Consider the following 26,955-nt stretch of genomic DNA (forward strand, 5'->3'; position numbering starts at 1 on the left):
GAGGGGCGCTGAGGAACCGTCCGGAGAGGAACAGAAGGGAATGGTCCTGGCACAAGCAATGTCCAACAGGCAGGTAGTAGGCAGAGTAATCCAGGTACAAGCAATGTTCAAGAGGCAGGCAGCAGGCAAGAGTAATTCAGGTACAGGCAATGTTCAAGAGGCAGGCAGCAGGCAAGAGTAATCCAGGTACAAGCACTGTTTAAGAGGCAGGCAGCAGGCAAGAGTAATTCAGGTACAAGCAATGTTCAACAGTGAGGGACCAGCAGAAGAAGCAGACTACAAAGTTAGTAAGACCTACCAAAGTAGAAGCCGAAGCCCTGAGGTAGGGAAGGGTTCCACAGAAATAGTGCTGGCATCAGGCATTCATCAGAGACAGCTGAGAAGGAGAGCAGCCATTGGTTGAAGGAACAGCCAGTACCCAATAGGAGAGTGCAGAGAGAACGAGGAAGGGTCCATAGGAAAACAAGGCAGAGAGCCAGGAAAAATAGCCAATCCGCGTGGAGGTGGGAGGTGGGGCAGAGAAACTGGCGCATTGAGAGTGCCCAACCCGCATCTGTCAGGAAGCTGAAAGATGCACTGAATGGAGAGAGGGAGTAGCACGGGTGAGGGTACCGGTAGAGAGAGGGCGCTTGCTGGCAGGTCAAAAAATGGGGAAGTGTGCGCGCACCCGCAGGCGGACGAATGGAAGCAAGCACTGCAGGAGGGAACCCTGGCCCAGGAGAAACGGTGTAGGGCCACGCTCCCGGGAGCGCCATCACCGGCAAGGTGAGGGGCGTGACACTGAGCTGGGTTGGGTGGTGAATTACAGCAAGAGTCATCTCACCTCCACCCAGATCCTGGAGGTTCTGGGAGTGTGCTTCAATACCCAGGTGGAGAAGGTTTTCCTGCCTCAACATCGTCAGCTCAAGCTCAAACAGCAAATTCTCAGACTTCTCTCTTTTCCCATCCCATGGGCATGGGATTATGCTCAGGTTCTCGGTTCTAAGGTGGCAACTTTGGATTTTCTGCCTAGGGTGAAGTTCCATATGCGGCCCCTACAGTTGACCCTGTTGAGTTGGTGGTCTCCAGTCTCAGAGACCATGGATGCCTCAATCCAGATGGAGTCTGACTTGCTGGCTTCTCCCTGCATACACTCAGGTGGGGTTAGCTTTACAGACTCCCATTTGGTGAATTCTCACCTCTGATGCCAGCCTCTTTCGATGAGGAGCCCATTATCTCCACCACTCTGCACAGGGCCACTGGTCCATCAACAGATTGGAACTTTAAGCTGTCCAGAAAGGTCTACTTGCCTTTGCGCCTCTTCTTCTTGGGAGGCCAGCACACATGCTTTTGGCCAATGTCACTGCTGTGTCTTACATCAACAGACATGGAGGAGCAAAGAGTATCTGTAGCCCAGGAGGCGCGTCTTCTTTTTCAGTGGGTGGAATTGAACCTTCTGATGACTTCAGTGTCTCAAATAGTGGGTTCACTGAACTCACAAGTGGATTTCCTCAGCAGAGTGACTCTGGACTCTGGGGAATGGCAACTGTCAAAGACTGCATTTCACTTAATTTTCATACAGTGGGGCCTTCCAGTGTTGGACCTTATGGCATCCAGACTCAATGCTTAAGTACATAGATTCTACAGCTGCTTCAAGGAGAGAGACTTGCTAGGAATGGATGCACTGGTACAGCCTTGGCAGTCAGACAGCCTCTTTTACGTATTTCCTCCATGGCCTCTCATGGGAAGGACATTGCACAGGATTGCACTTCATCCCTGGAAGGTCATTCTTGTAGCTCCAGACTGGCCCAAATGTCCTTAGTATGTGGACCTCATTCTTCTTCAAATCACTTCTTGGTTGACACTTCCTCCACAGTTGGGCTTATTGCACCAAGGTCTAGTATTTATGGAGGATCCCTCCCACTTTGGTAAGGAAGAAGGGTTACATGGATGATGTTATTACTATCTTACTGCAAGCCCAAAGTGGTCCACTTCTTCTTATGCTAGAGTGTGGAGACATTTTGAGAGCTGGTCTAGACAGAATGGTGTTTCTCCATTTCATGCTTCTGTGTCTCAAATTTTATCCTTCCTTCAGGAGAGATTGAGAGCCAAGACTTTTTAAAATCTGTAGTCTTGGTCCGGAGAGCCAAGACTTTTTTGAATTCACTCAAGGTTCAGGCGGCAGCATTAGTGTGTCATAAAGGTAAGATACAGAATGCCTCATTTGCTGCTCACCCTGATATAGTGCGATTCCTGAATAGAATCACTTTTCCGCGCCCCCCTTTTTACAATATTTGTCCTCTGTGTTCAAGTGGTTCTTAGGGCTCTTCAGTCATCCCCCTTTGAGACCCTTCATTCAGCAACTATCAAAGATCTTACTTTAAAGACAGTATTTTTAGTTGTCATTTCGTTAGCACATAGAGTTTCAGAGTTTTATGCTCTCTCTTGTAGGGATCCCTTTCTCTGCTTTTTTGACTCAGGAGTTTCCATACAGACAATTCTGTCCTTTTTGCCGAAGATTGTATCTCCTTTTCATGTCAATCAGACTGTGTTTCTTCCTTCTTTTTCTAGGGAGGTCTATTTTTCAGAATACGCTTCCCTGCGACTGTTGGATGTGAAGTGCATCCTTATGCACTATCTTATCACTACCAATTATTTCAGGCAGTCTGATCATCTTTTTGCTCTCTTTGTGGGACCCCAGAAGGATTTGCTGGCCTCCAAAGCTGATAGTAGCTCGATAGCTTAAGGAGGCTATTTCTTTGGCTTACAATCTTAGGGGTAGATCTGCTCCCATACACGTCAAGGCTCATTCTACCAGGTCATTGGAAACTTCTTTGGCAGAGCATAGGAGTACAATTTCATTGACAGAGATCTGTCGGTCCGTAACGTGGTCTTCTTCTCATTCCTTTGTTAAGTATTACCATTTGGATATGTCCACTCAAGCAGGTGCTTCCTTCAGGGCCACTGTTCTCACTGCAAGGATACCACAGTCCCTCCTCAATTAAGGATTGATTTTGTACATTCCATTTGTCTGGACTGATCCTTGGGATGTAATGGAAGGAAAAATGAGTTAATTACCTTATAATTTTGTTTCCTCTGTTCCCAAAGGATCAGTCCAGAGCCCACCCTTCTGAGATGTTTTTGGTTTTTCTGGGTTCTATGTAACTTCGGGTATGTGTATTGTTTTGGTTATGTTAGTCCTAAGGCACAGGTTTTCCCCTTTATTTCATAGTTCTTTTTTCTATCTAGAGGCTGGAGATTTTTCTCCGGAAGTCACTCTTTCACTGCTTTGTTATCGAATACTGGCTTGGTTGTTAGTGCAGGAGCTTAGGAGACACAACTCATTACAGTTCTCTATCGCCACCTGCTGGTGGATGGTTACAGCCAATTTGTCTGGACTGATCCTTTGGGACTAAAGGAAAGTATAATTAACTAATTTTTCCATATAAACTATGGGTGATTCATTCCTGATTAAAGGTTTAAACTGGGCTATAAATTTAATTTCCCTCTACTTATAAATTATAGTAGCAAAATAATTTAACATTTGGAATTTATTAGAATAAAAGAGAGTGTTTCAGTGAAAAAAAAGGAAATGGAATAGTCAAGTGAAGGAAACAATACAAAGCCAGGTAAAACAACAAATTATTGATGTTAAATTCATATTGTACTCATAACAAGGGAGAGAAGATGGCTGCCACAACAGTGGTGGCTATTATGGGCAAACCAATATCAATGTCTGGTAGGGGTATCTCTGTCACCTCCTGTGCATGACCACTTGTGGATGCTCAGGAATAAATGAGACTACTGAGGACATTAACCCCAGAGTCAATAAGCGATTCTCAAATTTCCACAAACAAATTTGCACCAGTATCTGGGTACTAACAATCAATTATTGGTGTTAATGGGCAACGACAATGGGAAGGGCATGAGCATTCCCTAAAGATGCATGCAATATGACTGAATATCAGGGATTTGCACCTAACTTTCATTCCAGAATTTACACCAGGTTTCAGTTGGTGTAAATTCTGCACCTAAATTTGGTGTGGAAATTGGCTCTAAACGCTATTCTATAAATGGCGCTCAACTCAGAGCTATTTTTCAGCATCACTTTTGAGCATCATTTACTGAATCTAGTCCTAAATATAAAAGAAAATAGAAAAATATAGAAGAAAATGGACCTCAAATTAATCACCTTGGAACTGCCAGATTGTTTAGGTCAATGAATCCATATGAATGGTTAGAGTGCTAAAAGCTGTGGCAATCTGCTGGAATTCCCATTCATTAATGGACCAATTTCACCATGGCTAGGGACTAATTTGCTGACTCAAAGATCTGAGCTCTGCATACACCAGATCTTCTCAGAACTGCCCTGTTAACCCCTTAGCCACTTGGATTTTCAAGACATCCACAGTGAATATATATATGAGGTAAATGTGCATACACTGAGGACTCAGTTTATGCATATCTATATTTAATTTGCATTTGTTGTGGATATCATGAAAATGACTGGTTGTGGGGTCACTGGAAAGTCCTGGAACAGCCAATGGTCTCTCTAACATGAAATCCACCATTAGTTCATCTGTCAGTAGCATCTATTGCATGTTTTTTTCAGTATATTCTAATAATGGAATGCTTTCCAATTGAATTAGTAACATGCTAAAATGCTGTTGGTTGATTTATGACTGTGTTTTATTATACTGATTGATTCATTCATAGCAAAGACCAAATATTGCAAGTACAAAATAATATTGTTCTTTTGTAAGGAATGACATGATCCAATAATATGTCTTAATTACTTTCTGCATTTTATAATTATGAGGTTGATTTATTAAATAGCAAAAGTTTTTTGCTGAATTTTTCTTGTGGTGACAAATCATTTAGGGTCCCTTTAACAAAGGTGCTCTAGCGTTTTTAGCATGCACTAAAAATTAGCATGCGCTAACCATGCAGATGCCCATATGAATATTATGGGTGTCTATAAGGTTAGCACATGCTAATTTTTAGGGTACGCTTAAAATGCTAGTGTACCTTTGTAAAGACCCCCTTAAATGTTAATAAAATGAAATGCATGGCATTTTCTTTGCAAGAAAGACTGTGCAAAGTCACTGATTTTATTGCCAAAAAGCTGAGCTAAACTTAGTTTTGTGAGAAATCTTCAAATTTTGACATTTTGTTAATACAAAATCACTGGTGAGCTGATTTGATCAGTTTTTAGCTTTTTAGCACTTTTGCATAATCTCTGCACTCTTCTGGGTTTGAAAATATGAATTAGTGCATGTAAAAATCTATAAGTGTGATAACGCATGCTTTTTTCTAATTGCTTATTATTACTTCAGAGAACTGATTTGCAGTTTGATACATTAGCTACATAGTGACATTTTTAATACTAATCATTATTATCCCTGTTAAACTTTCTCCATTTTCACCTCTCCTCTTCCCCAATACCTGCCTTTGGTGTTACTAGGAATACAAGATCAAGTCTAGCTACAAAGTTCTGGCTGCTATTCCTACAAATACTTTGCTTCTGGAGCAGAAGGTCAGTGTTGGTTCAAGAGTGTAGACTTTCTTTTATGTACTCCTGCATCTTGGTACGCTGTGCATATTTTTGAATTATTCTGATATTTCTTTGTGGATACTGTAGAAGTGTTTTTTGTTGACCACTTGGGATTTTTATCATTATGTTCATGGTTTTGAATTCAGTCATATAAACATTATCTGAATTTTAGAAAAGAGCAAAGGGATGGTACTTGATATACTGCCTTTCTATGGCTACAATCAAAGTGGTTTACATGTTATATACAGGTACTTATTTTGTATATGAGGCAATGGAGGATTAAGATATAGATTAGTTAAAAAATCATGTTCTATTAATTTTTTTGTTTTACAATAAAACTTGCAAACTTTAATCTCCAAAATGCTCTACGGACTCCAGTCCTGACCATACTTCTGCCATCCATACAGAATTCTCATCAGTAGGAAAAAAAACACATGCTATGACCTTGCAGCCCACTGCTCAAATAGTGTTGACCATTGCTCCTTTGCATCTCTCTTCACTGTCTCCCTCTTTTCTTCTCTTTTGTTGATCCTCTGATCCCTCTTCCACGCTTGCGGAGCTCCCATATCTCCAATAACCATATCATCTTCATCCTGAAACATATGCAGTATGCTGGCAGTTGAACTGTTGACACAGCATACACACCAAAAAGGTAACACCAAGCTCAAGGCTGGTGTTAAAAATTAGGCTTTAGTGAGCACACACTAAGGAGATAATCCTATAACTGAACACCTCCATTTTGTTGTCCCGAGGATGTACAGCAGGAGCTCTATTCTAGAACAGAACCAAGGTGACTAGGTTCCATGATAGAATATTAGTATAACCCTGTTTCAGTTTGCCTAACCTTTATTTATTTATTTATTTATTTGTTGCATTTGTATCCCACATTTTCCCACCTATTTGCAGGCTCAATGTGGCTTACAATTTTCCGCCATGACTTATGCCATTTCAGAATACAGATACAATTGGTAATACATATAGAACATGGATGATATAATGAACAGTCAGGTAACACATATTTAATATGGATTACATACAATTGGTATCACATATTGAACGTGGATTACATAATGAAATTAAACAATACTATATAGGGAGAAAATAATCCAATTATTAAATAAATGATGGTGAATTACGGTTCCAATTATGAGTCATTATGGTATGCCATGTTAAAGAGATATGTCTTCAGTGACTTACGGAAGTTAATTAGATTGTGAATTATTTTTATTTTTAGGCACTTGCAGTAACACTAGGGGGTTATATGTTTGCACATATGCATATAAATATAAGTGGGCATGCCTAAATGCATCAGGGACTCATGTAACTTACAGTATTCAGTACATCATATGTGTAAATGGGAGCCCCGCCTGTTCTTCATCTCTGTGTACATACCCTTTGCAAATATATGCTATGTAAGTAATACAGGTATTTTCAGACTAGTATTTAGGTGCCCTGCTAGCACTTAAATGGGTATATTCCCATATATGCACATAAGTGCCAATATTCTAGGTATTTACATGTGCAAGAGGCAGGCACCTAGATTATAGACTTGCCTTTCACACAGTAAGAAGAATATTAATGTACTAGTAAAAAAGGCCCGTTTCATAAACAAATGAAACGGGCGCTAGCAAGGCTATAGAGAGAGTGAGAGTGTGCATATGTATGTGTGTCTGTGTGTGTGTGTGACACAGAGAAAGTGTGTGTGTGTGTCTCTATGTGAACGAGAGTGTGCACAGGTAGGGTGAAAATGAAGAGACAGCAGTGAAATTTTACATAGGACAGGTGAACCATTTACTACTACTACTACTACTATTTAGCATTTCTATAGCGCTACAAGGCATACGCAGCGCTGCACAAACATAGAAAAAAGACAGTCCCTGCTCAAAGAGCTTACAATCTAATAGACAAAAAATAAATAAAGTAAGCAAATCAAATCAATTAATGTGAACGGGAAGGAAGAGAGGAGGGTAGGTGGAGGCGAGTGGTTACAAGTGGTTACGAGTCAAAAGCAATGTTAAAGAGGTGGGCTTTCAGTCTAGATTTAAAGGTGGCCAAGGATGGGGCAAGACGTAGGGGCTCAGGAAGTTTATTTGAGGCGTGTTTGTGTGTCTGTGTGAGAGAGTGTGTATATGTGTGTGGGTGTGTGTGTGTGTGAGATAGAGACAGTGTAAGTGTGTGTGTGTGCGTCTGTTTGAAAGAGAGTGTGAAAGGGTAGGGTCAAAATGAAGACAGCATTATAATTGTACATAGCACAGCACAAACATTTGAGGCAGTTATTGCCTTATCTCCCCTGCCGCCCCCTCCATACCCAACAATTCGTTCCTTCCATCCCCTCTGTGTCCCGTGTGTATGTGTGAGAGAGAGAGAGAGAGAGAGAGAGAGAGAGAGAGAGAGAGAGAGAGAGAGAGAGGTGCTAGCAGTCCCTGTGATAGTGGCAGGTCAGTTGCTCATTATAGCCAGTTAAGAGTGAGAGTGTGTGTGTATGTGCTGTTTTTTTTCCTTCCCTCATATGCCCTCTATGTCCGTTGTTTGTGTGGAGAGCAGAGATCTATATGGTCCTTTTAGCGTTGCTGTTGACGTCGCGTAACAACTGTGTTCTGCTGGTTTTCATTATTCCGCGATGTGTCTTATGTCATGTTCCGTCGCTTAGTAACGGGTTCGCGATGCGATTGGTTGAGTGTCATTGGTCCGCCCTCAACGTCATGATGTTTTACGCGGGGGGGGGGGGGGCAACACTCATGGGTGAATTCTTGGTTTCACCACCATGTATTTAGAACGTTGGGACTTGTGGAGGCTTCAGAACGTTGGAGGTGCGTTTTATATAGGGAGATTTCCTGTGTCCACTGAAGTTTAATTTACATGTGATATGTATCTCTTTGGAATGGAGAAGTTGCCTAATGGTTAGAGCAACTGGCTTGGAACTGGAAGAGGAGCTGTTTGGTAGCAATGTCAGTCCAGGTCACACACCCCCTACATTGGACAGCAGCCACATAGTGATACTTCACACTGCACAGGAAAAGGCAATGGCAAACCACTGCTGTATCATGCCAAGAAAACCACAATGGGGGGGGGGGGGGGTCTCTTGTTGTTTGGTCATCAGGAGTCAGTTCAAATCAAGGGAATAGCTGTATGCCTCTATTTACATGTGGGTAGGCTCTAATTTTAGTGCTTACCTACTAATTTCTTCTTAGCGGTTTAGGATGCATATTAGGGTTGTAATGGATAACATTATTTTTATTTATGCTAAATTACTTTGGTGCATATGGTGATAAGAGGTAATTCTAACATGGGACATTTACATTTATGCATATATGACATGTACGGAATAGTCACTACAAAAATAATGAGGAAAAGAATAAAAAAATGTTTAGCCATATAAATACAAAAAAGATTCTTTATATTTTTATCTGTAACTTGTAAGTAGTAATAATAACCAGGGAGGAAAAAGCCTCAAGAAGCTCCCAGCTAATGGCTGAAAGAGCAGGCTTCATCATCATTGGCAAAAAATCTCCCTGATAAGTTTAATTGCAAATTATGAAGTTTAAACAGACAAAAACTCATCTAAAATAACAGCTATACATACTTAGCTGTATGGTCTCTTTCTTTCAGCTACACAAAAAATGAGACCGTGACCAACCGTGGCCAGTGTTTCGTTGAACTGCATCAGGGTCAGTCAGTCAGAAAATTTAGACTCCGTTCAAAACTGATGGGTGTCTCCACAGTTCCATCAGTTTTGAACGGAGTCTAAATTTTCTGACCGACTGACCCTGATGCATTTCATAAGTACATAAGTATTGCCATACTGGGAAAGACCAAAGGTCCATCGAGCCCAGCATCCTGTTTCCAACAGTGGCCAATCCAGGTCACAAATACCCGGTAAGATCCCAAAAATGTACAAAACATTTTATACTGCTTATTTTGTTACATTTGTACCCTGTGCTTTCCCACTCATTGTGGCTTACATGGGGCAATGGAGGGTTAAGTGACTTGCCCAGAGTCACAAGGAGCTGCCTGTGCCTGAAGTAGGAATTGAACTCAGTTCCTCAGGATCAAAGTCCACCATCCTAACCACTAGGCCACTCCTTATCCCCAAAATAGTGGATTTTCCCCAAGTCCATTTAATAACGGTCTATGGACTTTTCCTTTAGGAAGCCGGCCAAACCTTTTTTAAACTCTGCTAAGCTAACTGCCTTTACCACATTCTCTGGCAACGAATTCCAGAGTTTAATTACACGTTGAGTGAAGAAAATTTTTCTCTGATTCATTTTAAATTTACTACATTGTAGCTTCATCGCATGCCTCCTAGTCCTAGCATTTTTGGAAAGTGTGAACAGACGCTTCACATCTATCCGTTCAACTTCACTCATTATTTTATAGACCTCTATCATATCTCCCCTCAGCCGCCTTTTCTCCAAACTGAAGAGCACTAGCTGCTTTAGACTTTCCTCATAGGGAAGTCGTCCCACCCCCTTTATCATTTTCATCACCCTTCTCTGAAATGCTGGCCACCTTTGGTCATGGTCTGATTTTTGGTGTAGCTGGAAGAAAGAGACTGCACAGCTAAGTATTTATATACATATTTATAGCTGTTATTTTTGACAAGCTTTTGTCTGTTTAAACTTCATAATTTGCAATTAAACTTCTCAGGGAGGTTTTTTGCCAATGATGATGATGAAGCCTGCTCTTTCAGCCGTTAGCTGGGAGCTTCTTGAGGCTTTTTCCTCCCTGTTTATGATTATTATTACTTTCACTGCTTACAGATAAGAATATAAAGAATCTTTCTTGTATTTAAAATGAACAGAATATTGACATTGACTCATGTGTGCATGCACATAGGTGCATAAATTTCAATATTCCCCCTAAGCACTAGTCTGTAAAGGCACACCTAAGTGGCATAGTGCCTATATGCAAGAGGGGAGAACACAGGCGCCGAGGATGGGCAGTGCTGCCACTCATACATAGACCTTACAGAATAGTGTAAGTTATGTGTGCCCCTGCCTCATTTGGGTATCCACAGTTTCACCAGGTCTCTGGCTAGTGTAACTGCGGACACCTAGATTTTAGGCGCCCTAATACTGGTTAATGCTGGTATTCTATACCAACACCTGGGTGTCCAGATGTCATTATAGAACAGGCTCTCACCCCACAGCATTGGGTCACCTAAGCAGAGACACCCACCTATAGAATTACCTCAGTGCATAAGGCCCTAAAATCGTATGATAATAGAATAGGGCTAGAAGGGACTTGAGAGATCTGGTCCTCTACCTGCTTCTGATGGGAATCGTTGCATCTACATTATGTCCGATACATGTTTGTATAGTCTATTGCTAAAAATTCCCAACGGCAGATATTCTACCTCTCCCCAGGGAAGGATGTTCCAGAGCTCTGTATTCAGCTATGGCAGCTGATGTCTACAGTTACACACTGACACTTATCTCTATTCATATATTCAGTGGCATATCCATTTAATTAGTACCTTGAATATTCATATGACTTGTAACCTCTCTTGCACTATACATTTCAAGTTAGGCCTGCTTAGTGGTGTAGGAAGGGGGGGGGGGGGTGGGGCGGTCTGCCCCAGGTGCACGCCGCTGGGGGGATGTCGTCTCCGTTGGTTCCTTGCTCCCTCTGCCCCAGAACAGGTTACTTCCTGTTACGGGGCAGAGAGAGCAAGGAACCAATGGAGCCAATGCAGCTCCCAGTGACGTGGGCTCGGGGGCGGATCGGTCCTCCTGCCCGCCCCTCGCTGCCAAAGTAAGTTACAATGCACTCCGGGGGGGGGGGGGGTGCGCACCAGAGGGGGGGCGCCGTGCTGCACCCGGGGGGGGGGGGGTGCGCGGCGGCGACCCGCCCCAGGTGCCAGCTGCCCCCGCTACGGCACTGGGCCTGCTATTTAAATTCATAACTTATCTCCATAGAGAGTTATGCTATAACAAGTCTCCTATGTATGAAGAGTGCCACTTTTCGGTCTAATTTATAAAGACACATAGGTGCCTATGGAGGTCATTTTGAAAACATCTCCATGTAAGAATAGTGGCATTTTACATGTATAGATTGGATACATGTATAAATGGTAATTTCAAAAATCCACTATTTACATGTAGAATGGCTTAGATGCAAAGATTTCAAGAAGACATATTCCTCTGGATTCAGTAAATGGCACTCAGATTGGGGATCATATCCCATATCTGCACACAAACTAATTGAATAACAAGCTGTTATTCAATTATTGGTGTTTATGGGCACTAATTAGGATTTGAGCACTGGTCTGGCTATGCACTATTCTATAACACTGTGCACCTAAATTCTCTTGTGCACAACTCAAAAGGGGGTGTGACCATGGGAGTGGCATGAGTGGGTCAGAGACATTCCCAAAATTTAGGCGCATTGTTGTAGAATATGGTTGTTTGTGTGCCCAGCTGCCATCAGTTGGGCACAAGGATTTACTCCAGGTTTCAACAGGCGTAAGTCCTATTGCACAAAGTTAAGCGTGGGAATCGGTGCTAAGGGCTATTCTCAAAAGAGTGCTTGATGCAGAACATCCTTTGTAGAATACTGATTTAACGCAAATCTTTCTAGTGCCTTACTTTGGGCACCATTTACTGAACCAGCCCAATATAGGCATGGTTTGGGCAGGCCAAAAATGTATATGTCTATTCCCCATCTTATAATAGAAATACATTTATATTCAAACAAATCTCAGAGTCGATGTGCAGATGTTTAAAGTGTTCATTTCCACCGATAAGTGGCAACATTTCTACATGGTGGCTGTCGAGATCATGCTACAAATATTTTGTGCATGTGCATATTTGCAAACTGGCTGCTTCTGCTGGCAAATACATGTGCACTCCCGCATGCCCTTATACATATTTTATGAAAAGCTCTGTGCTCGACAGTGTTTGTAAAATACACCAGAATTGTGAACATCCTAATCTAGACATTTCAGTTTCACTGCTGATAACCTACCTCAATTTTAATTTTATGTATCTTTATAAAAATTGTCCTGCAAAAGCTTCAGAGATTTTTGGATAAAATGAACTCACATACATTTACAGCTCCTTGTGATGGCATGTATTTTATAAAGAGCATTTATAAATCACAACTTTGCCTGCATTCTACTCAGTATCTGTCCCTAATACACCTACACCAGAGTTATGTACAAGTACTCGTGCTCTTGTCATCATATATACAAGTACGCATGGAGGGGCATTTTAGATATGACATCTAAATCCAAGGATGTTTTTATGAAAACATCAAAAAATCAAGTGGTGAACATGGCCATTACCTGGATGTTTTCTAGATGTTTTGTGCTTAGTGTGTCTATCTGTTTGGAACATTAAAAAGAATGTCTAAGGGCCAGATGCACTAAACTTAACGAGCCCTTAACGAGCCATTAACGAGCAAGTAGTAAACCCTGGCATGCACTAAAGACTTTTTTCCGACGACGGTAGCAGCTAACAAAAATGGAATGCAGATGAGCAAATTGTGCAGAAACTCTATTGTAATGAGATGCACTAACCTTTTCCGATTGCCTTAACGGTGTAAAACGCCGGAAAATCTAACGAGAGGTCTTACCTCTCGTTGGGGCTGTGCTGGATTAAAAAACTGCTATAAAAGTAACAACAACAAAAAAAAATTGCTCCGCTTCAAAAAAGCCTTCCATTTTGGCCAGGTTTTCAATCAGCTGATATCGGAGAGTGCAGTTGAAAGCGTCCATCACAAAAAAAGCCTTCCATTTTGGCCGGTTTTCAATCAGCTGATATCGGAAAGTGCAGTTGAAAGCGTCCATCACAAAAATAGCCTTCCATTTTGGCCATTATTCACACCCAAATAGTAAAAACGTCCTTTTCGGCCGTGCTTCACTCAGCTGAGAGACCTGGAAGTCTCTGAGCCAATCACAGTGCGTTTAGTGTGGAAATTATCCGCTTGTTAATTAAGTTGTGCGCGTAAATACAGAATATGACTGTATTTGCACACGGTACTTTAGTCGCATTGTATAGAATCTGGGGTCAATTTATAGAATGAGTGGGAATAGTTGCACCTGAGGCAATGGAGCATTAAGAGGGGCATAATGGAACAGAAACGCCTATCTCCATGGGCGTTTATCTCCGAGAACGGGTCCGTGAAGGGGCGGGGCGGATCGTATTTTTTAAAAGAAAAAGACGCCCATGTTTTATTCGTCAAGGTGTGAGCTGGGCGTTTTTGCTTTTCAGCGATAATGGAATATGAAATCGCCCAGCTCAAAAACGAATAAATCCAAGGCATTTGTTCGTGGGAGGGGCCAGGATTCATAGTGCACTGGTCCCCCTCACATGCCAGGACACCAACTGGGCACCCTAGGGGGCACTTTTACAAAAACCAAATAAAAGGTAAAAGAGCTCCCAGGTGCATAGCACCCTTCCCTTGGGTGTTGAGCCCCCCAAATCCCCCTCAAAACCCACTGCCCACAAGTCTACATCATTACTATAGCCCTAAGAGGTGAAGGGGGGCACCTACATGTGGGTACAGTGGGTTTGGGGGGGTTGGACGACTAGTAGCATTAAGCAGCACAATTGTAACAGGTAGGGGGGGGATGGGCCTGGGTCCACCTGCCTGACGTCCACTGCACCCCCTAACAACTGCTCCAGGGACCTGCATACTGCTGCTTGGGAGGAGGGTATGACATTTGAGGGTGAAAGTAAAAAGTTGTGAAACATCATTTGTTGTGGTGGGAGGGGGTTAGTGACCACTGGGGGAGTCAGGGGAGGTCATCCCCGACTCCCTCTGGGGGGTCATCTGGTCATTTAGGGCACTTTTGGGGGCCTTATTCGTCAAAAAACAGGGTCCAGGAAAAGTGTCCTAAATTCTAGCTCAAAACTGTTCCATTATCGGCGAAGGGCGCCCATCTCTGTTCGCCCGATAACCACGCCCCAGTTCCGCCTTCGACACGCCTTCGATACGCCCCCGTCAACTTTGTCCGCATCCGCGACGGAGTGCAGTTGAAAGCGTCCAAAGTTCGGCTTTCGATTATACCGCTTTATTTGTTTTTGTGAGAAGAACGCCCATCTCCCGATTTAGGTCGGAACTTGGGCGTTATTCTCGTTCGATTATAAGCTGGTAAGTGACTTGCCTAAGATCACAAAGAGCAGCAGTGGGATTTGAACTGGACTTCCTTAGTTGTCAGGGCAGTGCTCTAATCACTAGGTTATTCTTCCACTCCTTTCCAGATAGTGCTTAAGGCAATTTACAATCTTATTAGTAATTCAGATATACCAAGACCCTTCATCAACAAACACAGAATCTCAGTGATTCCCTAAGGCAATGGAGATCAAATTATTCGCTAAGGTCACGGAGTAGTTTCCGGGAAGTGGGATTTGAACTCTGATGTCTTTAATTTACAGCCTGTTACTTTAAAATACTAGTCTGTTCCTTGTTCAAGTACCATATGGTAAATCAAAATAATATATGTCCATGCTTCCTAATCTTTTTATAGCTTTAATTCCATGATTGCAGCCAAATAAAATGGTGCAGAATAATGATGCACCTATGGAGATCCCACATGGGTTTTGTGACCCCATTTGGGGTCCCGACCCACAGTTTGGAAATCTCTGATATGTCATCAAGCAAAAAGCTTCAGTCATGTACCATTTATGCAATGTATTCCAATCCAAAAGCAAAGGCATTCTGTTTTTCACCAGGCATTAGATGAAGCAGTGAAGACACCTGACGGTGTTGAAGACAAATTGGACACACATTCTGAGGTAATGATATTCTCTGGTTGTTACTTTGTGTTTTGTTTTCTTGAAACACTGTAGCACAGCAGTTGGATGTGCTGATATGTTATGAACTTAAGGTGACCAAGCAGGTAGAAAATGCGACAGCGAAAGCTAGGAGGATGCTTGGGTGCATAGGGAAAGGAATTTGCCAGTAGGAAAAAGGAGGTGATGATGCCCCTGAATATGATTCTGGTAAGACTTCATTTAGAATATTGTGTACAATTCTGGAGATCGCATATTGAAAAGGTATAAACAGGATGGAGTCGGTGCAGACGGTGGCTACTAAAATGATTGATGGTCTTTGTCAAAAAGTGTATAGGGACAGACTTAAAGATCTGAATATGTATACTTTAGAAGAAAGACAGGAGAGGGTAGATAAGATAGAGACATTTAGGGGTCCTTTAACTAGAGTGTGCTGAAAAATGGCCTGCGCTGTTGTAGGCAAGTGTATTGGACATGCGCAGGTCCATTTTTCAGCGCACCTGCAAAAAAGGCCTATTTTGGCCACAAATGGACATGTGGCAAAATAAAAATTGGTGCACGTCCATTTTAGGCCTGAGATCTTACTGCCACCCACTGACTTAGTGGTAAGGTTTCACGTGTTAACCGGGCGGTAATCATCAGTGCACATACACTGCTGATTACTGCCCGGTTAGCGCCACATGGTAGAAAATAAAAAATCTTTTCTGCCGCACGTATTGGATGCGCATAAAAATTGGAATTACTGCCCAGGGCACACGGTAGCCAGGCGGTAGTTCCAAATTGACATGCGTTGTACGCACGTAGGCGCCTACGCCTTAGTAAAATGGCCCCTTAAATACCTAAGCAGCATAAACGCACAGGAGGCGACTCTCAGTTGAAAGGAATCTCTGGAACAAGGGGGCATAGGATGAAGGTGAAAGGGGATAGACTCAGAAGTAACCTGAGGAAATACTTTTTCTCAGAGAGGAAGGTGAATTCGTGGAATGGTATCCCAGTGGAAGTGGTGGAGACAAGAACAGTATCCAAGAGAACTTGGGACAAGTACATAGGATCTCTAAGGGAGTGATAGGGAGAGTAGATGGCTTGGATAGGCCAACTGGATAGGCCATATGGTCTTCATCTGCCAACATTTTTTTATGTTTCTATGTTTGTTTCTATGTTTAACCCAGGTAATTGGTTTAATTTCACAGTTGTGTTCCCCTGCACAGCTCAGGCAGAAAACCGAAGAAGTCTGTGCTGCTATTGATAAAGTCTTACAGGAGCCCTTGCCAATGGTAAAATACTACTGATAAGTTACATTAATAGGCTCTGACTTTCTTATTTCCTTCCCTCTTTATTTACAACTAACTTGTCTTTCTTCTTTCTTATATGATTTTCAGCACCATCATGATATTGCTTCTGTGTCTCCACAAGGTTTGGATGTACCCAAGGTATGTAAGAAACTTAAGTTACAACATTTGACTAGGTAATAAATAGAAATAAAACAAAAAATAAGGAATAAAGAAAGAAAATAAGGTGATACTTTTTTTATTGGACCTAAAAGAATGGTCCAGAATTTGGCAGCTAAGATTTAATGCAAAAAAAAAAAATGTTGGGTCATGCATTTGGGCTGCAAAAATCCAAAGGAACAATGCAGTTTAGGAGGAAAAGAACTTTTGTGCATGAAGGATGAGCGGGACTTGGGTGTGATCATATGTTATGATCTTAAAGTGGCTAAACAGGTAGAAAATGACAAGGCGAAAGCAAGAAGGATGCTTGGGTGTATAGGGAGAGGAATGGCCAGTAGGAAAAAGGAGGTGATGATACACATGTATAAGATACTGATGAGACCTCATTTAGGGGTCCTTTTACCAAGCTGCAGGAAAATTGGCCTTAGTATACCTTTATGTGGGGTTTTCCCATGCGCTAAGGCCATTTTTCCTACAGCCGGAGAATGGCCAATTTTCTATTTTTTGAATGAATGGCCATGCGCTAATGCTGCCATTAGCATGCAGCCATTAGCAAAAATTAGGGCCTTGTTTACTAAGCTGCACTATAGGTGCACTAACTAAAAATTACTGTGCGCTAGCGATAGAGACACCCATTATATTCCTATGGGTGTCTCTAGCACTAGCGCACGCCAAAATGTTTATGCGCCTACAGTGCAGCTTAGTAAACAGGGCCCTTAGTGTGTGAGCACTTACTACCTATTTTGTAGGTGGTAAGGGCTCACGTGCTAATTCTACACTAATCAGTTAGGGGTTCTTTTACTAAAGTGCACTGAAAAATGGCCTGCAGTAGCATAGGCACATCTTATAGGCGCACACAAAATCATTTTTCAGTGCACCTGTAAAAATGCCTTTTTAAAATTTTGGCCGAAAATGGATGTGCGGCAAAATGAAATGACGAGCATCCATTTTGGGTCTGAGACCTTACCGTCAGCCATTGACTTAGCGGTAAGGTCTCACGTGTTACCCAGGTGGTAAAAGGCATTTGACACCCATAGACCCTTACCGCAGGGTAGTGCTACGTTCCAGAAAATAAAAATTATTTTTTGCCGCGCATAGGGGACGCGCGCCAGAAATGAAATTACCACCAGGCACGTGCGGTAGCTGGGCAGTAACTTGGAACTGACGCACGCTGAGCACGTGTATGCCCTTATATGGAAGTGGAAGAGTGGCCTAGTGGTTAGAGCACTAGTCTTACAATCCAGAGGTGGCCAGTTCAAATCCCACTGTTGCTACTTGTGTTCCAAAATCCAAATAAATAAATAAAGAGAGTGTCAGAGGCATAGCAAAGGCATGGATGTCCTTCTCACAGAAATATCCACATTTCGGACGTCCTCAACTGCCGTTGTAGGGACGGAGGCATAGCGAAGGACATACTCTTAAAAAGAAAAACAATTTTGAAGTTGTTTTTTTCAGGGTGGGAGATGGTTAGTGACCACTGGGAATGTCAGGGGAGGTCATCCCCGGTTCCCTCTGGTGGTCATCTGGTCAGTTCGGGCACCGTTTTGATGCTTGGTTGTGAAAAAAAATGGACCACGTAAAGTCGTCCAAATGCTCATGAGGGATGCCCTTCTTTTTTCCTTTATTGGCCGAGAACGCCCATCTGTTAACCACGCCCCTGTCCCGCCTTTGGTACACTGCTGACACGCTCCCTTGAACTTTGGTCATCCCCACGATGGAAAGCAGTTCAGGACATCCAAAATCGGCTTTCGATTATGCCGATTTGGGCAACCTTAGGAGAAGGATGCCCATCTCCCGATTTGTGTTGGAAGATGGGCGCCCTTCTCCTTCGAAAATAAGCAGGATAGTCTTATTTGCCTTCATTTTTCTGTTCTTGTTTCCATGTAACTTAATGTATTTTTTTGACAACTTTCAAAGGCCAGAATCATCTTCTTCAAGTCAGGACAGGTCCCAACCTAATCATGTTAAGTATGTTTTCTTTAATCCCAAGAAATTGCTGGAATTTGTTGTTTCTAAAGAAGGAGTTGGGTCTACACCGGTTGAGGGTCCTGCTTGATTTAAAATGCTGTAAGATTGGCTATGGGTGCTAATTTCTTCCTTAAGGCACTGTTTACTAAGCTGCGTTATAAGCGTGTTAGCATTTTTAATGCACGTTAACTATGTACACGCATTAACCGTGTATACACCTACAATATCCCTATAGGTGCCTACACGGTTAGCATGCGTGCTAATTGTAGACATGTTAAAAAGGCTAACGCCCCTTAGTAAACAGGGCCCTTAGTCTTATAATTGTTGTTATTAATTTTGTTTTTTCTAATATCTTGGTTCCCAGTGTTGTGGTCCAAATTGGAATTTTTTCTTTTATTCCTTTGAATATTGTAGAAATGTTTTTAATTTCCCTTTTTCCTGTATCATTCATAAGTTTATTCTGTAGATATAAAGTTTAAATGCATATAAATGAAAAAAGAAAGGACAGGTCCCAACCTGAGGAAGAAACTTCTGGCCTAATGGACTAGTTTAACATTTTTTGACTGGCTTTCGAAGGCCAGAACCACTTTCCTCAAGTCCTTTCCTGACGTGTGCAAGAAGGTTCTGCCTTCAAAAGCTGGTCAAAAAAATGCGTGAAGTCCATTAAAAAAAGTTATAATCTTCTAATTTTGATTTTTATTTCTATTTATTACCTTTAAAGTGGACTAACATGGCAAGCACACTACTTTATCCAATGACTATAAATTTCCTTTTAAATGCAACACACTATAGACGTTGATCACACTTCAAAGGATTTCAGTATTTTAAGAATAAAAATACTTTATTGAGAGGTTGTACTTTTCTAAGGGCCCTGTTTACTAAGCTGCACTGTAGGCATGCTAACTTTTTAGCATGCGCTAAAAATTAGCACATGCTAATGCTAGAGACACCCATATATTCCTCTGGATGTCTTTAGCATTAGCGCACACTAAAAAGTTAGCCCGCCTACAGTGCAGCTTAGTAAAGAGGGCCCTTAGAAAAGTAGGAGTTATGTTACTGTAGGGGCATTTTATCGACTGTAGTAAACAGGGTCCTGGCGTGCAGGAAAAACGGCCCCTGCTGCTACCGCAGGGCCCTTTCTCCCACATTTTAGTAAAAGGACCCTGATATGTTTTAGTTTTGTACTTTTCATGTTCTAATGTGGACATAAAAAAATTTAGCTAAGTGTGCATTTTGTAGGAGGTACTGTATGTGTGGATTTTGTAGGTGGTAAGGGCTCATGCACTATTCCTGTATTAATCAGTTACCATACATTAATGTAGCTGTGCTAAATGATTAGGATAGGAACACCCACTCTCCGTCCCCAGACGTGCACCCTCAAAAAAAATTGAAATAATTTTTTATCACACGGTCAGTATGCACACATTTCGCTCTTATTGCAGGATGCCTAAGCATGTCCTGTGATATACCATCTTAAGTTGTGGTAGGCACGCATTAGCACCTAATGCAGCTTAATTAGAGGGCCCTTTAGTCAGTAAATACAACAAGGATAAGCAACACTCAATACCTATGGATATATATGTAGTTGTTGGCCCTGCTTTGGAATGGTTGGAACACGGCAGGAAGGAGGGTTCCCTTTTCAGCGCCACTGAGAGGGGAGGCAGGGTGTCAAAATTCCCCAGGCCTGGGTCTCCAAGGGGGGCCCAGCATTAGGGTATCTCTCTCTCTCTGTCCTGCTCCTGACAGGACCCGGGTGATCCTGTCCTGACAGGAGCAAGAGAGAGAAAAATCTGGCGCCGGGCCCCCCTTGGAGACTGGACTTCAGGCCAGGGCCTCTGGTTTGGCTGGTGGGGGTTCCTCCAGGCCCTTCCAGCAGAAGAGGTCTTCCTCCAGTGCTGCTGTTCTTCAATCTGCCGCCTTGCCTCCCAGCTCGTTTTGAAACTGAGCATGTGCGACGTGAGAGAAAACATAGCCACAGGGGCAGGCCATGCAGCAGAGTGAAGAAGAGCAGCGCTGGAGGAAGACCTCTTCTGCTGGCGGGGTCTTGGGATCCCCACCTGCCAAGGTAGTTGCAGTTGCGAGGGGCTGTGGCATCGGCGGCGGAGATCCTGGGGGGGGGGGGGGCGCAGCGATCCTCCAATGGTTTAAAAAACAGACAACAGACTTTAAAATTATATGAGTCTTTAATGGCAACCAATGAAAAGCAACCAACAATGGAAAAGCATGATCAAACTTTGCTTTGCAAAACATCATCCTATCAGCTATATTCTGTATCAATTGTAACCTAGTTAATTGTTTTTCAGTAGTCTAGTTAATTGAATTTCAGTAATCTAACTGTGATAAGATTAATAATTGTAGAAGCACTTGTAATTGTACAAATGGCTAGAGATGAAATAGGAGCAAATCAATGGTAGCTATTTCATTTTAAAAAATGCTTTTTGAGAAACATATTAAATCTAATGATTCATCTCCAAGGCAGAGTCCAAAATGACCCCCAAAACTCTAGAAGTTAAATCTACTGTTATTTGAGTGCCATCATAGCAAGAGATAATTTTTGGTAAGTTATCAACAGATGTCCTAAACCATGGAACTTTTGTCTTATCAGTATTAAGTTTTAAACAAAAAGGAGACCCCTCTTGTAGTGTGGTCTAACATTCTTTCCCTGAAGAGTCTGGAAGGGGGGGGGGGGCAAAATTCCTGCGGGTATTGAGCGCTTGTGGCATTGGATAAATGCTGTAAATAATTGCATAAAGCAAACCAATTCAAAACTGCATAGAGCAATATAAAATCAGAAACTTAAATACTATCTAATTGCTCCAAATCACAAAGGTTTTAATGAGTCTTTGAACTAATATAATATCTTTTAATTATATGTAGCCTCATAAGCCCAGGGCACCTTTTTCATATTAGGACACCACTGACTGACAATCATCATCGGCTACCACCACCTACCCAACACTGCAGAGAAAAACTCTCCTATCTATTTCTAATCATGAGAGAAAAATCTGCAATGTTCAGGCTCATGGAAAAGAACCAATTTTATAAGTTCACAGTTCAAATGCTCATCAAATCCTCAATCTGACCTATGAAACTCTACAATAGGTCTAAAAAAAGAAGAAAAAAATGTAATTCAACATCAAATCATTGCAAAAAATACAAAAACGTCAGCCAGGTTGAGGTCAGTAGATTGAGGGGGGGGGGGGGTCCTAGTTTTTGTTCATGATCTTCTTAATGCTGAATGTGCGGGATTATACCGTTCTGATGGGATTCATCTTTCAGATATTGGACTGGATATATTTTTAAGCACTATTCAGGACTTGTTAGAGCAGTGTTTGAAGACAGATTTGGCCACAGGCATTGCAGTGAGGGAGTGGTGACAAGATATACCAGCTTATAATTGAAAAAGAAAAACGCCTATATTGCGACCCAAATCGGGAGATAGACGTTTATCTCACAAAAACGAATAAAGCGGTATAATCGAAAGCCGAATTTGGACGTTTTCAACTGCACTCCGTCGCGGATGCGGACAAAGTTGATGGGGGCGTGTCAAAGGCGTGGTGAAGGCGGAACTGGGGCGTGGTTATCGGCCGATCAGAGATAGGCACCTTTCGCCGATAATGGAAAACAAATATGCGTTTTTAGCGAGAATTTAGGGCACTTTTCCTGGACCCTGTTTTTCCACGAATAGGGCCCCAAAAAGTGCCCTAAATGACCAGATGACCACTGGAGGGAGTCGGGGCTGACCTCCCCTGACTCCCCCAGTGGTCACAAACCACCTCCCACCACAAAAATATGCCGTTTCACAACTTTTTATGTTCACCCTCAAATGTCATACCCACCTCCCTGGCAGCAGTATGCAGGTCACTGGAGCAGTTATTAGGGGGTGCAGTGGACGTCAGGCAGGTAGACCCAGGCCCATCCCCCCCCCCACCTGTTACACTTGTGCTGGTAAATGGGAGCCCTCCACACCGCCCCCAAACTCACTGTACCCACATGTAGGTGCCCCCCTTCACCCCTTAGGGCTATAGTAATGGTGTAGACTTGTGGGTGGTGGGTTTTGAGGGGGATTTGGGGGGCTCAACACCCAACGGAAGGGTGCTATGCACCTGGGAGCTCTTTTACCTTTTTTTTTTTGTAAAAGTGCCCCCTAGGGTGCCCGGTTGGTGTCCTGGCATGTGAGGGGGACCAGTGCACTACGACTCCTGGCCCCTCCCATGAACAAATGCCTTGGATTTATTCGTTTTTGAGCTGGGCGCTTTCATTTTCCATTATCGCTGAAAAACAAAAACGCCCAGCTTACAAATTGTTGAATAAAACATGGACGTCTATTTTTTCCCAAAATACGGTTCGGTCCGCCCCTTCACGGACCCGTTCTCGGAGATAAACGCCCATGGAGATAGACGTTTTCGTTCGATTATGCCCCTCATAGACTGTCACCTCTTTTGGCCTGATATGTGAGGATGAAGAGGCACCAGATGCGGTTAATTTAATGTTTCTTTGCAAGATGTTTGATGGATAAGAATAACTCGTGTGCAGAACCGCCACAAGTGAAGTGTGGCTTGATGGCACCATGAGTTACAGGGGCTAAAGGAGGTAATTTTGGAAAATGAAAGGAGCTAGCTTTGTAATTGAATGCATCCAAATTGTTTAAACCACTCTGGGGGTGCCAGCATTGCACTAGAAGATGAAGTGTATTGATTAAAGCTTAAAGTAATTAAATTAGTATTTGTTAATAAAGACTGCAGCCAAGTTAATGCCAATATAACAAGTAGTGGTGTTGTTAATAGAAGTTAAAGGGTTGTATGTAAGATGTGGTGTTGATCTTTATGCAAATGTCAATATTAGGAGACCCCCCAGGTTTGGCTGGGGGGTTAATAACATTGACGGGAGCAGTTAGTATGGGAAGGGTGGGGGGGTATGGAGTGTGTGTCTTAGGAAAGGTGAAAGGGTTGAGAGGAAGGGGATGCAGTAGGTAGGGAGAGGGTTAAAGTTAGAAGGTTTAGATTAGTAACAGGGATAGGAATCTGATTGGGTGAACAGGAAGGCTGGGATCCTGGTGTCCAGGGCAGCAACAGTGAAACACAAGGGTTGCTGGGCGGGAAAATCATTAGCAGATGGGTAGGATCTGGTGAGGGTGGCTGAGGTAGTTAGGCAATTTTTCCTGTCCCTGCCCAACCTTGGTTCCAGTCTGTTGTTCGGTTTTGGTGGTTGTTTGTTTGCTGTGGGCTTGGGGTTACTTTCTGTGGTCTGTTGGGTGCTGTTCTGGGGGTTTCTTTTACGGTTTGTTGGGGAAGGGGGTCGGTAGCAGCACTTGGGGGTTCTGCTTGATATGTGGGGGTAAAGAGGCACCAGATGCAGTTAATTTAATGTTTCCTTGCAAGATGTTTGATGGATAAGAATAACTTGTGTGCGGAACCGCCACGAGTGAAGTGTGGCTTGATGCCACCGTGAGTCACATGGGCTGAAGGAGGTAATTTTGGAAAATGAAAGGAGCTAGTTTCATCACTGTATTGCTCCAAATTGTTTAAACCACTATGGGGATGCCAGCATTGAACTGGAAGAAGAAGTATATTGATTAAAGGTTAAAGTAATTAAATGAGTATTTGTTAATAAAGACTGCGGCCAAGAAAATGCCAATATAACAAGTAATGGTATTGTTAATAGAAGTTAAAGGGTTGTATATAAGATGAGGTGTCGGTCTGTGTATGAATGTCAATGTTAGACCAAAGGCTAATTTTTAAAATAAAATCATTAATCTTAGATAATGCAATATCATGAATAGAATTAACTGGTATCAACATAAAAATATCATGAATATATAAGAACGTAAGAACATAAGAATAGCTATACTGGGTCAGACCAGTGGTCCATCTAGCCTAGTGTCCTGTTTCCAACAGTGGCCAAAGCAGGTCACAATACCTGGCAGAAAACTGGCAGTAACATCTCTCCAGTCTCCAAAGAGATTGTCCCAAGTGAACTAATGTAGAGATTGTAATGTAGCAGAAATATGGGAGATCCCTGTGGGACGCCACATAATGGTCTCTAGGAAGAAGACAACATCCCATATTTAATAACAAAATATTGTCTTTTTTGAGAAACGAATCACACCACTTAAACACAACATCAGTGAAACCTAACCCTGATAATCTTATGAATAATTTTTCATGGTTAACAGTGTCAAAAGCTGCTGACGTTAAATTGTAGCAACACCATTTCTTTGCCTCTACACGACATATTCCTGACTGCAGATTTAATGTTAGTTGACATGTTTCTGTACTAATAGCTTCTAAAACCATGTTGAGAATCATGTAATACATTTAAGCTTGGCATATAATCAAATAATTGAGAGCTGTCTACAAATTCTACTAGCTTAGTAAAAAAAAAAATGGTATACTAGTTATAGGTCGAAAGTTGGCAATCTGCGATAAATTTGATTTAGCAGTTTATGGTACTGCAGCTAAAACAATATTGCCTATAGATGGTGAAAACCATCCCTGGGTTTAAATCAAACTGATCCAAAAAAACCAACCAATTTTTAAAAAAATCCAAAGGAGGGCTTTGCAACAAGCCAGCAGGACAAATGTGTAATAAACAAGAGTTCTTTGCTAGCTGTTTAAGTAAAGAATTCAGTTCATTGGCAGAGATAGGCTTAAAAGTTGACTATTCACTATCTATGGGTACAGCAAATGATAATTCATTCATTGGATATTTGTTTAATGAAAGCAAAAGTATTTTTGGTACTAAAAGAATGATAAATCTTATCAACTTTTAATTACAATTAAGTAGCTAAATCATTTGTTGAAGATTGAGCAGGAACAGTAGGCAACGACAGACAAGACAGAGTGGTAAAATGATTTATAAATTATAATAATTTATTCAAATTGAGATGATCTATACCCAGAAATTCTGAATAATAAATCTGTTTAACTGAGCTCACTTTTATTTTTAATTAAGATTTTAACAGCGTTTGCCATGTTATATTGGGTCTCATTTTCAAACGAGAAAAACATCCAAAAAGTGTCATAAATCTGCATTTGCATGTTTTTCCTCAGAACTATGATTTGCAGGAGTTTTCTGTTTTAGGAAGGTTTGGTTGATCTGAATTTGAGATTCAAGGAATTCTTCAATGTATGGATGGGGAATCATAAATTATTGCTGAATTTAGCAAAAACTGAAGTCATATATGTAGGAAGAAAGTTTGACTCCACATTACCCACAGTTTTTAGCAATCAGAATGTGAATCTTACTGTGAAACATTATCTTAGAAACTTAGGGGTTTTTTTTAGATTCCACTCTGTCGATGCAACCTCAAATCAATCAAATTATTTCTACATCTTTCTTACAACTTTGTTTGTGGAGCAAGCTAAGGATGATGCAACTGGCTTCAGATTTATGCATGGTGTACAGAGCACAGTATTAACTGAATTTGATTATTGAAATTCCCTTTATTTAGGGATGACTTCTGTGCATTTCCAGACTCTTCAGATCATCCAGAATATGGCAGCATGTTTGAATGTAGGGTTTCCAAAGTCATCTCATGCTACTCCTATCTTAAAGTCACTTCATTGGTTGCCAGTGATGTATACAGTATGTTTTAAAATTCTGGTATTAATTCATCAGAGAATATATGCATATGTGCCTGTAAACATTTTGAAAGTTTTGAATACCTACAGCCAACTTGATCGTTGGGTTTGAAAGTGATGAAGCAATTGGTCACACCATCAGTCACAGTATCATTATGCAGGCTTGTGCTCATGCCTTTCCAATAGCAGGTCCTTTATTATGGAATATACTTACAGGTACTTTGAGAGTATGTGCAAATACTGAGGGCATTTTTGGAATGATGGTGGTGGTCGTTAGTCACTGCCATTTAGAATTTCTGAATTTTATTATGTATATTGTAAGTTTCTTATGGGTTTATTATGTATGTTAATTTTGTAATCGGCTTTGGTTAAAGTGGTATATAAATGTAAAAATAAATAAAACTAATTAAAGCTATTGAGATATAGGGGTCCTTTTACCAAATGGCGATAAAAGGTGGCCTGTGGTGGCATTGGAACATAGGATTGCTGTGTGCCAGGCCACCTTTTATTGTCATAGGTAAAAGGTAATTTTCTTTAAAGGGCCAGTAACTTGCCATGCACTAACGAAAAACACCTTTGTGTGTGGCCATTTGCTAGGGGAGCCCTTACTGCCTCCTATTTAGGAGGCGTTGAGGGCTCCGGTGCTAACCTGGTGGCAACTGGACAGTATGCAGCACTACCTTATT

The 26,955-nt window shown here is 41.9% G+C and overlaps 1 protein-coding gene across 4 annotated transcripts in view; it reads left to right on the plus strand.

The window, feature by feature from the left end:
- The window catches only part of MLIP (muscular LMNA interacting protein), a 182,039-nt gene that overhangs the window by 88,473 nt on the left and 66,611 nt on the right, over nucleotides 1–26,955 (plus strand). For all 4 annotated transcript variants that reach the window (XM_030198970.1, XM_030198971.1, XM_030198974.1 and 1 more), the window contains 4 exons: nucleotides 5,444–5,515; nucleotides 15,211–15,273; nucleotides 16,461–16,544; nucleotides 16,650–16,700. In XM_030198970.1, coding sequence (XP_030054830.1) covers nucleotides 5,444–5,515; nucleotides 15,211–15,273; nucleotides 16,461–16,544; nucleotides 16,650–16,700 — 270 coding nt within the window. The remainder of the gene's footprint in view (nucleotides 1–5,443; nucleotides 5,516–15,210; nucleotides 15,274–16,460; nucleotides 16,545–16,649; nucleotides 16,701–26,955) is intronic.

This window comes from Microcaecilia unicolor, chromosome 3 (genome assembly GCF_901765095.1).
Source record: "Microcaecilia unicolor chromosome 3, aMicUni1.1, whole genome shotgun sequence".
Classification (NCBI taxonomy): Eukaryota; Metazoa; Chordata; class Amphibia; order Gymnophiona; family Siphonopidae; genus Microcaecilia; species Microcaecilia unicolor.